At 45.4% G+C, this 13559-nt stretch overlaps 1 protein-coding gene across 5 annotated transcripts in view; it reads left to right on the top strand.

The window, feature by feature from the left end:
- The window catches only part of SUCO (SUN domain containing ossification factor), a 900323-nt gene that overhangs the window by 28090 nt on the left and 858674 nt on the right, over window positions 1-13559 (top strand). For all 5 annotated transcript variants that reach the window (XR_007775597.1, XM_050962991.1, XM_050962992.1 and 2 more), the window contains exons 3-4: window positions 7882-7992; window positions 10146-10291. Coding sequence is in view for 4 of the 5 variants with exons in the window: in XM_050962991.1 (XP_050818948.1) it covers window positions 7882-7992; window positions 10146-10291 (257 nt within the window). In the remaining variant the exon portion in view is untranslated. The remainder of the gene's footprint in view (window positions 1-7881; window positions 7993-10145; window positions 10292-13559) is intronic.

Raw genomic sequence — 13559 nt, 5'->3', positions numbered from 1 at the left:
GAGCCATCGCAGCCTCAACCCTCGGTACCCCAGGGGCCGGTGACCTCCAGAGGCAAGCCGATGTTGAGAGCGCCGTCTCCGGAGTCCAGGCATCGATCGCCCAGGAGACGTGAACGCTCGCGCTCTCGGCACCACTCGCAGTCCCGGCACCGTTCTCCTCGGCGGTTCCGGTCACACTCGCGGCGCCGGTCAACATCTGCACGGTCCCAGTCTGGATCCTCTTACCACTGGCACCGAGACTCTAGGAGACATTTGCCTCGGCACTCAGCTCCCCGGTCGACCTCCCAGCACCGAGTCGGTGGTAGGTCCCGGTCCCAGTCGACCTCCCGGCACCGTGCTGAGCGCAGATCGTGATCCCGCTCTCGGCACCGACCTCGAGGCAGATCCCGATCCGGATCCCGGCACTGAGTACCACACCGTTCCCGGTCCCGATCCCGGCACCGGTACGACTGACGGTACCGATCCTCGGCACCGAGGAGATCGTCGGCGTATAGAGAGGTCTATCAACCTAGCTCGGCGCCTCCATGGCCTTCAAGGGAACCATCCGTGTCCTCTCAGGCAGAGAGCGCCTATACGCTGGGGCAGGACAGACACGCGGCCCTGTTTCAGGACCCTCCGCCTCAAGACCGAGGGCCTCAGCAGTGGGGGTTTTGGACCCCCTGGGCGTACCGCCAAGCCCAGGGTCCACAACATATTACTCTCCGCCCGGCGGCGGAACGCAGGCCACCAGAGGCAACGGTGTCTTGCCCCCCCTCCCTCCCCGGAAGCCGAGGACAGGTCCAGCCACCAGGACACAGAGCTCCCTCCAGAGCCAGAGGTGCAGCCCCAGACAGAACCCCCCGTGGACGCTCTGCTGCTAGGGGTCTCCTCGTCGTCTTCCCCTGATGAGGCGGTGGCAGGTACCTCGTCCTCCAGCCCTCCCCCTCTAGATCTTAGGGCACATCAGGACCTCCTCAGGCGCGTGGCGCAAAACCTGGACATACAAGCAGAGGAGGTCTCTGAGATCGAGGACCCAGTGGTGAGCATCCTCTCCGCCGATGCTCCCACCAGAGTGGCCCTACCCTTTATCAAGACTATTCAGGCCAACGCCACCACTATCTGGCAGTCACCGGCCTCCATTCCTCCAACTGCTCGAGGCATGGAAAGAAAGTACATGGCCCCCTCTAAGGGCTATGAATACTTGCACGTTCACCCGACACCCTGCTCCCTTGTGGTCCAGTCGGTGAACGACAGGGAGCGCCATGGTCAAGAGGCCCCGGCGCCCAAGTCTAAGGAGGCGAGGCGGATGGACCTCCTGGGCCGTAAGGTCTATTCAGCGAGGGCGCTACAGCTCAGGGTCTCGAACCAGCAGGCCCTCCTTAGCCGCTACTCTTTTAACTCCTGGGTAGCAGCGGGCAAATTTACAGAGCTGTTACCGCAGGACGCACGTCAGGAATTTACCACCATTCTTGACGAGGGCAAAAAGGTCGCAAGGACCTCGCTGCAAGCCTCCTTAGATGCTGCGGACTCGGCCGCTCGGACCCTTGCCTCAGGGCTTACGATGCGCCGCATTTCCTGGCTCCAGGTCTCTGGCCTTCCGCCAGAGCTCCAGCATATTATCCAGGACCTCCCCTTCGAAGGCCAGGGCCTGTTTTCTAATAAGACAGACTCCAGACTAAAGGACCTTAAAGACAATAGGGTCATCATACAGTCTTTGGGGATGCATACGCCTGCGACGCAGCGCAGGCCCTTCCGGCAGCAGAACCAACAGCAGCAGCGTCGGCCGTATCCTCAGTTCCGCCCGCGGCAGGACCTTAATAGGCGCCGCGGCAGGAACAGTAGACGCAGACAGTCGGGTGGCCAAGCGGGGCAAAACCAAGGCTCCGCCAAGGCCCCACTCGGACCCAAGCCTTCATTTTGAAGGTGCGCCCGAGGGTGCAGTACCAGTTTCCCCTTCGGATCCTTCCCCGCAGTTTTCCAACCGTCTTTCGTTTTTCCTCCAGGCATGGACCCAAATAACATAGGATCGTTGGGTCGTGCGCACTGTACAGGCCGGTTACCGCCTGCAGTTTTCATCGCCCCCTCCCCGTCCCTCTTCAGGGACCCCTCTCACGAGCAATTCCTCCGTCAGGAGGTGCAGACGCTCCTCGACAAGGGAGCCATAGAGGAGGTTCCAGAGAGCGAGAAGGGCAAAGGGTTTTATTCCCGCTACTTTCTAATCCCCAAGTCCAAGGGGGGCCTCAGGCCTATCCTCGACCTGCGGGAACTGAAGTATATGGTGAAGTTGAAGTTCCGTATGGTATCTCTTGGGACCATCATCCCGTCCCTGGATCCTGGAGACTGGTACGCCGCCCTCGATGTGCAGGATGCTTACTTCCATATCGCCATATTTCCACAGCACAGGCGTTTCCTTCGCTTTGTGGTCGACCGCCAGCATTATCAATTTGCGGTCCTCCCGTTTGGCCTCTCTACGGCCCCGAGGGTGTTCACGAAATGCATGGCAGTCGTCGTCGCATATCTTCGGCGAGGCCGCATTCACGTGTTCCCCTACCTCGACGACTGGCTGGTCCGCGCACATCGGAGCTGCAGGTCCGCGACCACGTCTGCAGGATCAGCAGCCTCTTTGCTGCCCTAGGCCTCGTGATCAACGTGGACAAGTCTACCCTGCTCCCCATGCAGAGGATAGAGTTCATCGGGGCCGTTCTGGACTCTACCCTGGCCAGGGCCTTGCTACCCTTGCCCAGGTTCCAGTCGCTGTCGGCCATCATTCTGCGCTTGCAGGCGGCCCCGCTGACTTCTGTAAGAACATGTCTGGCCCTCCTGGGCCATATGGCGGCCTGTACGTTCGTGACAGCGTATGCTCGACTCTGCATGAGGCCTCTTCAATCTTGGCTCATCGTGCAGTACCGGCCGGCCAGACATTCGCTGGACACAGTTGTCACCGTTCCCCAAGGGGTTCTGGACTCCCTTCGGTGGTGGCTGAACCAGTCCGTAGTCTGTGCAGGGCTCCCGTTCCATCCGCCTGAACCCTCGGCATCCCTGACGACGGACGCCTCAGATCTGGGCTGGGGGGCGCACAGCGGCGCTCGGAGGACTCAGGGCCTGTGGTCCCCTCAGGAGCTGGACCTCCACATAAACATACGGGAGTTGAGAGTGGTCCATCTTGCTTGTCAAGCGTTCGTCCATCACCTTCAAGGTCGTTGTGTTGCGGTGTTCACCGACAACACGACGACCATGTTCTATATCAACAAGGAGGGCGGCACCAGGTCCTCTCCCCTATGTCACGAGGCAATGCGGCTCTGGGAATTTTGTATAGCCCATGCCATTCATCTTTCGGCCTCCTATCTCCCGGGAGTATGAAACACTCTAGCGGATCGACTGAGCAGGTCCTTCTGCTCACATGAGTGGTCCCTCCGCCCGGACGTCGCCCTCTCACTCTTCCAGAGGTGGAGTTGTCCCCGGATGGACCTCTTCGTGTCCAGGAAGAACAGGAAATGTCAGACATTCTGCTCCTTTCAGGGTCGAGAGCCCGGGTCAGTAGCGGATGCCTTCCTTATCCCATGGGCTACCCATCTGTTTTATGCGTTCCCTCTCTTTCCGCTGGTGCACAGGGTCCTCCTCAAGGTGCGCAGGGACAGAGCTTGCGTGATTCTGATAGCTCCAGCGTGGGCCAGGCAACATTGGTACCCCATGTTGCTGGACCTCTCAGTAGCCAGACCAGTTGCCCTGCCCCTTCATCTGGACGTGATCACCCAGGACCACGGCAGGCTCTGTCACCCGGACCTTCGGTCTCTGCACCTTACGGCATGGCTCCTGCGTGGTTGACCGGCTCCGAGTTACGCTGCTCTACCCCGGTTCGGGAGGTTCTCCTGGGCAGTAGGAAGCATTCCACCAGGGCTACTTACTCAGCTAAGTGGAAGCATTTCTCCTGTTGGTGTTCAGAGAAGGGTGTTCCCCCTACGGAGGTTTCCATCGCCACTATTCTGGACTACATATGGTCCCTCAAGGCCCAGGGCCTGGCGATATCGTCCCTTCGTGTTCACCTAGCGGCTATCTCCACGTTTCATCCTGGGGGGGACGGCTGTTCCGTCTTCTCCCACCCTATGGTGGCGAGATTCCTGAAGGGGCTGGAACATCTCTATCCACAGATCCGCCCTCCTGCCCCTTCATGGGATCTCAACCTGGTTCTGACTCTGCTCATGGGCCCTCCATTTGAGCCGTTAGCGACTTGCTCCCTGCTCTACCTCTCCTGGAAGACCGCCTTCCTAGTGGCCATCACCTCAGCTAGGTGAGTGTCGGAACTCCAGGCCCTCACAGTAGATCCTCCGTATACGGTCTTCCATAGAGACAAGGTGCAGCTGAGACCACACCCTGCCTTTCTACCCAAGGTGGTCTCAGCTTTTCACATTAACCAGGAGATCTTCCTCCCCGTCTTTTTCCCAAAGCCCCATTCGTCCCGCAGGGAGCAACAACTCCACTTGCTAGATGTCCGTCGGGCGCTAGCGTTTTATGTGGACAGGACCAAACCCATTCCGCAAATCCCCCCAGCTCTTCGTGGCGGTAGCGGACCGGGTCAAGGGACTACCGATTTCCTCGCAGAGGATATCTTCCTGGGTTACCTCCTGTATCAGGGCCTTTTATGACCTGGCCCACGTTCCTGCGGGCCGTGTGACTGCACACTCTACCAGGGCACAGGCGTCATCGCTGGCTTTCCTTGCCCGCGTGCCGATCCAAGACATTTGTCGGGCAGTGACTTGGTCATCGATCCACACATTCGCTTCCCATTACGCCCTGGTCCAGCAGTCCAGAGATGATGCGGCCTTCGGCTCTGCAGTGCTCCATGCCGCGACTTCTCACTCCGACCCCACCGCCTAGGTAAGGCTTGGGATTCACCTACCTGGAATGGATATGAGCAATCACTCGAAGAAGAAAAGACGGTTACTCACCTTTGTAACTGTTGTTCTTCGAGATGTGTTGCTCATATCCATTCCACACCTGCCCTCCTTCTCCACTTTCGGAGTAGCCGGCAAGAAGGAACTGAGGAGCGGGCGGGCCGGCAGGGGTATATATCAAGTGCCATAGTGGCGCCACTCTAGGGGTCGACCTGCCGGCCCACTGGAGTTGCTAGGGTAAAAAAGTTTCCGGCAAACGTGCACGCGCGGCACGCACACCTAACTGGAATGGATATGAGCAACACATCTCGATGAACAACAATTACAAAGGTGAGTAACCGTCTTTTTTCTACATAAAAGTGCATTTTTGTTGGTTGTTATAACCTTAATATTCTTCACAACTCACCAATGTAGATTTCATTTTTAGAAGGTACACACTATACATTTTTAAACTGATTTATTTTGAAAACTTTTCAGATTAGTTTTACAGCTATATCAGAAAATGAATGATTGGTCATTTCATTTACCAAAGGTAATTGAAGCAGATATTTATGAAGTCATTGGGAGGTGAACTATCTCCAATTCAAAGGTTAAGCATTGATATTTGGAGGATTTTCTTGCCATGACATATTAGGAGGAGAACATCACCAGACATTTAAATTGTCTTATTTAACTAAAACAACATTAAGTATTCTGGATTTTTTTTCTTCAACAGCAAACGTATAATATTTTAACAAAACAAGCGCATGTCCCTCACTTCTCACATTTATCTCCAGACTTTCTCCTTGTCCAGATCTATTCCGCCCCCAACAATTTTCTATTCATTGAACTGTTTGAAACTTTGCACTTTTAGAGAGAGGTAAGGGATTGACTCTGTGTACACAAATTTGCAGAGGGACAATAGGGTTGAGATCTGTTATTTGTCATCTCTATATATTTATTTATTTTAATTTATTTTATTTTTTTTGCTGTTAACAAGCATGTTATCTCTGAAGAGACAAATCCTCAGTTTGAGAACTGCAAAACTAAGCATCTCTGATGGTATCATCTAGACTGAGCACTGAGTCCCATTGGGTTGATCGAAAGATTAACGTAAATAATCTATACAGAAGCCTGTGGAACCCCATAAAATTGGGTCCCTAATCCATAAACTATTGGAACTCACTCACAAAACTTTTCTTAAACATTACATTAATATATTCTCATATTATAGAATTAAAATTTATAATCACTATTACATTATAGCGCAAATATATCTCCTCATGGATCTTAATTAAAACTGTTTAGGTTTTTCCTCAAAGCATTTCATCGAAACTCCAATTTAAATAAAAAAATCCATTTTTTAAAATGGATTTTTATCCACCCTGTGCACAATTCTGCAGTTCTGATGACCTCAGTTGGAAGAATACAAGATAAATTTTAAAATGAGCAAAACGACACAATCATAAAAAATGGGACTTGTCACAAATCCTTCATACCCCAGTTTGATTTTTATGGCTACTGTAATATGCCCACATCACTCAAAGAAGAAGCCAACTGACCTGTAGTGGGGGTTGAGTTTGTGAAACCACTCTTGTACACTTTTTACTGATTTTTCTGATAAGCATCCTAAGGGAATGAGGGGGAAAGTGATTATTTGTTTCAGAAGCAGATGTCTAAAATTTAAACCTAGAGATTAAACTCATTCCACCAGACCCGAAGTATCTTTTGTAGCTAGTTTAGGAAATTGCTCTGTGTGTGAAGATGTAATTTAGAGCTGTTGATTTTTTAGCATATTACTCTTGACTGGGTCTCCAGAACTCATCAGTTCAGGAGGACAATCTTGCAGTGTTTGACTAACCCTCCTTTTAGCGGAATTTCTGCTAGTTAATCTTTCAGGAGTGGGGATCTGAGCAGCTAATACTTGAGAGAGGTCACTTACCTGAAAGTGTGCAAGATTAGTTTCATATGTAGATCCATACTTATTTTCCTCCTTTTCTGGAGTCTGTTTTAACCAACTGAGGGTTCGGAGCTACAGTTCATTTATAGCCTTGCTTCTCCTTGGGCATTCAGACATATAGCACGTTTAGCCTTCAGAATCACTGATTTTTTTTCAAATGGGTCTTATACAATGAGGGGCATGCATTTCCTGAGCTTGTGAATATGTACAGACTATATTTCAAAGAACTGCAACTATAGGTAAACAGTTTCTCAGATACCATTCACCGATCCAGCCAAGAATGTAACTTGCATATATATATATATATATATATATATATATATATATATATATATATATATATATATAATAAATTTCCTAAATTATTTTCTGTATTGAGAAGTTGTACCAGTTTAAATCTATCTAGTTGAACTGACACAAACCCCTGACAGACACACTTAAACAGCCTTAACAGTTTCTTAAGTCTGTTTATCTTGTGTCAAATTAAGCTAAACAGATTTAGGTCACATTTGAGTGGCATGTCTGTGGCACCATAGCTGTGCCAGCATAACTCCATAGTGTAAATGTTGCCTACAGTAGCAAATAGGATTTTTCCATCACTGTAGAAACACCACCTCCCTAAGTGAGGGTAGCTAGATCAACAGAAGCATTCTTCTGTCAGCTTGGCTACATCTATACCAGGATTAGGTTGGCATGGTTACAGTGCTCAGATGTGAATTTTTCACACCCCTGAGTACTGTAGCTATATCAACCTAAATCTTAAGTGTAGACCAGGCCCCCCCGTTAATTGAACTAAAATAACTTAAACTGGTGTGACTCTTCTTGTACAGACAAGGATTTAAGAGCATTTAGCTTATATACATTAGCGTGTAAGACATGTCTTTGGACGTTCCATAACTCAGCTTGTTTTTCTTTTGTTGGATCTAGAATTCAGGTCTAGAAAGGTAAAATACTCCCAAGGTTTGTCTCAAGACCAATAGTGGGAAAGTGTTTTTAGTAGAACACAGATTAAATTCAAGCATGGTATGAATATTTATTATCTAATTGTTTCTTTACTTTATAATGCACTAGGAGGAAACAGGCAGACCCGTTGGAACAGAGTCTTTAGAACATGTGGACTCAAATATACACAATTATCCTAGAGAAACTGATTTACTTGATGACTGCACAAAAGAAGACCAGGCAAGCTTTTTCATTCATTTGTCATTTGGTGAATTTTTCAAACATTTGATGAGTTTGAGCTTTTCATTTGTGTGAGGTTTTATAACTATTTATATTGTATCTTACTTGCATGGAGATATTGGGCACAGAGCTGCTGGAGGTGTCATTTTTTCAGATGGGAGGGAAAAAAACAAGGGCCAACACATTTTATTGTTAAATTCCTGCATGTATAATTTTTAACAGTGAGGGTAATTGACTGTTGCACAACTTACCAAGGATGTGGTGGATTCTCCATCACTAGAAGCTTTTAAATCAAGATTGGATGTCTTTCTAAAAGATGCTCAAGCACATAACTACTTGTTTGGCTAGAAACAGGAGTCACTTGGTAATATTCTATTGCCTGTGTTGTGTAGCAGCTCAGACTAGATCGGGGTAGGCAACCTATGGCACGTGAGCTGATTTTCAGGGACACTCGCACTACCCAGGGCCTGGCCACTGCTCTGAGGGGCTCTGCATTTTAATTTAATTTTAAATGAAGCTTCTTAAACATTTTGGAACCTTATTTACTTTACATACAACAATCGTTCAGTTATATTATAGACTTATAGAAAGAGACCTTTTAAAAAGGTTAAAATGTATTATTGGCACACGAAACCATAAGAGTGAATAAATGAAGACTCGGCACACCACTTCTGAAAGGTTGCCGACCCCTGGACTAGATGATTGTGCTGGTCCCTTTTGACCTTGAAATCTATGAGTCTGTAGTACTTTCTGTCTACCTAAATTCCCTCTGCACTTTCGATTAGATGCACTATTCTTCATTTTCTAAACAGCTTTTACATTCCATCTTTCAGGTGGCTGCATTTCAATAGAGAGTGCAGGATTATATGTAATGAAGTACTTTGAGAACTTTGTATAAAAATTACAGTTTAGAGAAGTTATTTGATTTCTGTTAAAACATACTTCATACTTTCTAGGGGTCAAAAGGTGAAGTATGCTAAAATATTTAACTCTGAGTTCCAGGTCATAGATATAATTCCATCATAAATCCTTCTCAGCCTCTTTGTGTTTAGAGTAATGACTCAAGCTAACCCAACTGATGAGTAGGGGCACTTGGTTAAGAGTACTATATATTCCTGAAGGAAATACTCTGATCTGTTTTGCACTTATCACATGCACACCTGCAAATTTATGTGACTACACCATGTAAAACTATAAACTGTAAATGTGATCGGATAGCTAAAGGACTAGGAGTTAAAACCAACAAAAAGCTATTTATTTGAACCTCATTTTGCTTATTTTCCTGTATGAAAAATGTGTCTAAAATATTTGCATCTCAGCTGGGATGCTGTCAAGGTTAATGTTTGTAATGTGGGTTAAAACCTTGGGATGAAAGCTTTAGGTAGTATAAATTATTTTTGCACTTAATGTGAAACCTTAAACATATTCCTGTTCCAATATAATTTAAATTCAATTGCTTAAACATTTATTTATTTTTGTAATGGCAATATTGGTGTAAACAAAGTGGTATAAATTCTTGTTTTGGTGAAATGTATTAAATTTTTTAGAAATATAGCATTATTAGGAAAAATTTCCTAATTGTATTATTGAGTATACAACAAAAATTGCAAATATGTCCCAAAGTAGCATTTAGTGTCATGTATGTTGCTTATGAATGAAAGCATCCAATGTTCCTTTATGGCAGGGGTTGGTAACCTTTCAGAAATGGTGTGCCGAGTCTTCATTCATTCACTCTGATTTAAGGTTTTGCGTGCCAGTAATAGATTTTAACTTTTTTAGAAGGTCTCTTTCTATAAGTCTATAATATATAACTAAACTAATGTTGTATTTAAAGTAAATAAGGTTTTTAAAATATTTTTAAGAAGCTTCATTTAAAATTTAAATTAAAATGTAGAGCCCCCTGACGGGTGAGTGCCACTGAAAATCAGCTTATGTGCCGCCTTTGGCACACGTGCCATATGTTACCTACCCCTGCTTTATGGTGTCAGATTCTCACTTTCGTGTGTGTGTGTGTGTGTGCGCGCGCATATTTGGTGTTTGAAGAGATCAGTAATTCAGATGTCTGTTTTATGTAAATACAGGAGAAATGTACGTTACATCTCGCTTATCAGAAGTCATTCAAATTTTGCATTGATTTCTAATATTTTAAACAGACTACAGAAATGGGTGAATTAAGTCTGCCTCAGGTTGACACACTACCTTCAGTAGACTTAAATGAAGCTTCTTCTAGCATAGCAGCAAGCATTGAAAACATTTCCAGTTCATCTACCTCAGAGATCTCTCCAGTCTCGCAGCCTGAGTAAGCCTTTTATTTTGTTACCATTTTGGTCTTTATTGCAATAAGTAGTATTTCCCCAAATAGGTGGCCCTTCTAAATTGTTAGGCATGAGGAATTGGTTGTAATACTGTGTAGGTGTTGGGATTTTGCTTGACAAGAGTACCATAGCATTCTCATAGCTATATATTTTTGTTAGAGAATGCCACCTGAAAGTATTTAATCAGTTCTTCAGAATCTCCATGGCAACAGCTTTCTCACTGATTTACAATGGGGGAAACTATTGTTGCTACTATGCAAACTTCAGCCTACTACACTCTTAGTAGTTTTGCTACATACTGATTTATGATAGCAAGGCTACTCCAATATACTGTACCACTTCTGCAGTGTACCTCTCCTGCATTGTTTGCCTGAAGTGTCAATGTTGATTATCAACCTAGTTAGAGATACTGAGAACTGAAATATTTTTTTTCCTTTCACAGTAGTAAGCTTGCTAACTGTATTCTATATGCACCTCATAGTATATCTGAAAAATACATGTCTTTATCTGTTCCCTGTTAAAGGCCACTAGCCCTCACAAACAGGCTTTCATGTCTTTGCCAGAACTGTTTCACTGCTGGGCTATACTTTGTACCTTAAGGAGATAAGCCTCTAAGAATTCTGTTATTCCCACCAGCAGCAACAGGGCTGTCCTAAACTCTCTGCTCTGACAGCAGAAGACTTTTTCCCCCTTAAATGGGGTCTCAAAACATCTTCATTTAAAAGAATTCAGTAGTGCCTGTACTGCTTCTGAGGCTCCCAGTGGATCATAGTCTAGGTTATCAGTGGCTGGGTGGCTCTGAAGCAATCTCTTCAAAGGGCACCTCTGGAACACAGAGGCATCACTCTGCTGCCCTCTCTGTGATGACACAAAATGCAGGAAAATAACAAGAAAAAGTTGAAGGTAACTATAGAATTCAAGTATCAGAGCGGTAGCTGTGTTAGTCTGTATCTGAAAAAAGCAGCAAAGAGTCCTGTGGCACCTTATGCGTCTGAAGTGGGTATTCACCCATGAAAGCTTATGCTCTAATACTATTGTTAGTCTGTAAGGTGCCACAGGATTCTTCGTTGCTTTTTATAGAATTCAAGTTGTGTAAAATTACAGAGCACCAACCCCTGGCATAAGAATTTAGACATCTCTTGCAAAGTTCCCCTCAAACACATCAGGATCTTAAAACAATGCTCAGCTAATCGTTTTGCTGAAAAATGCTCTGCTGCAGTACTTAGGCAGTACAGAACAAATTAAGCCTGACTCACTATCATTAAATTGACAGATTAAAGGAAAATCAGATTAAATTGGACTCATTAAATATAGCCAGTTAAAAAAATTATTTAAAGTCTGAGGATACATTTGCACTGCAATAAAAAAGCCCCAGCACAGAGTATCAGAGCCTGTGTCAATTGATTCAGGCTGTGGGGCTACAAATTGCAGTATAGCCACTGGGGCTCAGGCTGGATCTCGGACTCCGACATCCACCCCCCTCGTGGGGTTTCAGAGCTCTATCCTAAACCCAAATGCCTCCATTACAGTTTTTGTCCCCTAATTGGCCTATTTATCCTGATGCATTCACTGGTACTCTTTGCCAGTGGTGTGCAAGACTCATGGTAAAAATCACAAGAGCTGGCAGCACTCTTAGTGGGCTTCTTAAACCCTTAATTCATGGAGCCATATAACTTCATGAGACTTCCACCTTTCATTAAAAAAGTGTCTAGCCCTCATGGATGGGGAAGAGCTGGAAAAAGTGAGCCCTAAAGGCTGAAACGAGAAGATAAATTTAAAACAAACGTTTTTTAAAATCTTGTCATTTTTAGGGCTAGTCAATGGTATAATGGGGCCTGCTTCATGATTTTCAAATGGTTTGGATTGGCTTCCCTGAATAAATAAGGGAAGAAGGAACAGGGTGACCTGAGAAGGTGAATGTTTCTTTACACTTAAAAACCTTTTGAATCAAAAGAAAAATGTTTATATCTATTTTAATTTCTTTCTATATGGACACTTATTTAAAGTGGCAATGGACTTTTAACAAGCATGTGCTCAATCATAGACAACATATGGAAGTTTAGCAAACACTTTTATAGTCCAAGATGTTAAAGAAAAAGTTGTATAGCCCTTTTATTTTGCTGTTGTGAGCTTTGAGTTGTGAACTGCCTGTTTAGCTGCCTTCTCTGTTAATATGAGACATTACAACCACCACAAACATACTTGAATCATTCCATCTAAACTCCTGTTTTTACTCTGTAATAACTTAAAAGTTGTTCCTTTTGGACATGAAACTGCTAATGATTCATCTCTGCCAAAAGATGAATATTTTTGGAAATCTTTCAGAAAAAATCAGTTGCCATCTGAGTAAGATGAGAGATTTTATGGTTATATAAACTTTCTTTATTTTCTGACTTGCGTTTCAGTTAGTACTCAGTGTGAACAAATGATGATGTGCACGTGTCAAGGTATTATTTCCACTTTGAACTTTAGCGTCCAGAAAGTGGGGACCTGCATGTACCCTTCTAAGCTTAATTCCTATCTTAGATCTGATAGCGCTGCCACCAACCAGAAATTCCAGTGTCTGGTACACTCCCTGTCCCCCCAAAATCTTCCCTGGGGGACGCAAGACCCAAAGGGAAATAAACCATTCCCCCTCCTTTCCTTCTTCCAGACTTCCCCTCCCTAGGTTACTCTGAGAGATACACTGATCCAAACTCCTTGGATCCTAAAACAGAAGAATTAACCTTCCCCCTCCACCTCCTTTCCCCACACCAATCCCCTGGTGAGTTCAGACCCAATCCCCTTGGGTTTTAAACAAGGGAAAAAATCAATCAGGTACTTAAAAAGAAAGTGAAAATTTATCTCTGTAAAACCAGGTTGGAAAATGTTTAGAGGGTCTTCAGCTATACATAGACTAGAGGGACTCCCTCCCCCCAGCCTAAGTTACAAGTTACAGCAAACAGAGGTAAAATATCCTTCCAGCAAAATACACATTTGCAAATAAAGAAAACAAACAAAAGACTAATCCGCCTTCTAGCTAGTACTTACTATTTTGAACATAAGAGGCTGTTCGTTTTAGAAAGATTGAAGAAACCTGGTTGTACGTCTGGCTCCTCTTAGTCCCAAGAGAGAACAAAGAACAACACAAACAGCACAAACAAAGACTTCCCTCCACCAAGATTTGAAAGTATCTTGTCCCCTGATTGGTCCTTTGGTCAGGTGTCAGCCAGGTTCACTGAGCTTGTTAACCCTTAACTATCTGTTTATGAC

Source organism: Gopherus flavomarginatus, chromosome 7, assembly GCF_025201925.1.
Source record: "Gopherus flavomarginatus isolate rGopFla2 chromosome 7, rGopFla2.mat.asm, whole genome shotgun sequence".
Lineage (NCBI taxonomy): Eukaryota > Metazoa > Chordata > Testudines > Testudinidae > Gopherus > Gopherus flavomarginatus.
This window is presented reverse-complemented; position numbering and strand designations above follow the sequence as displayed.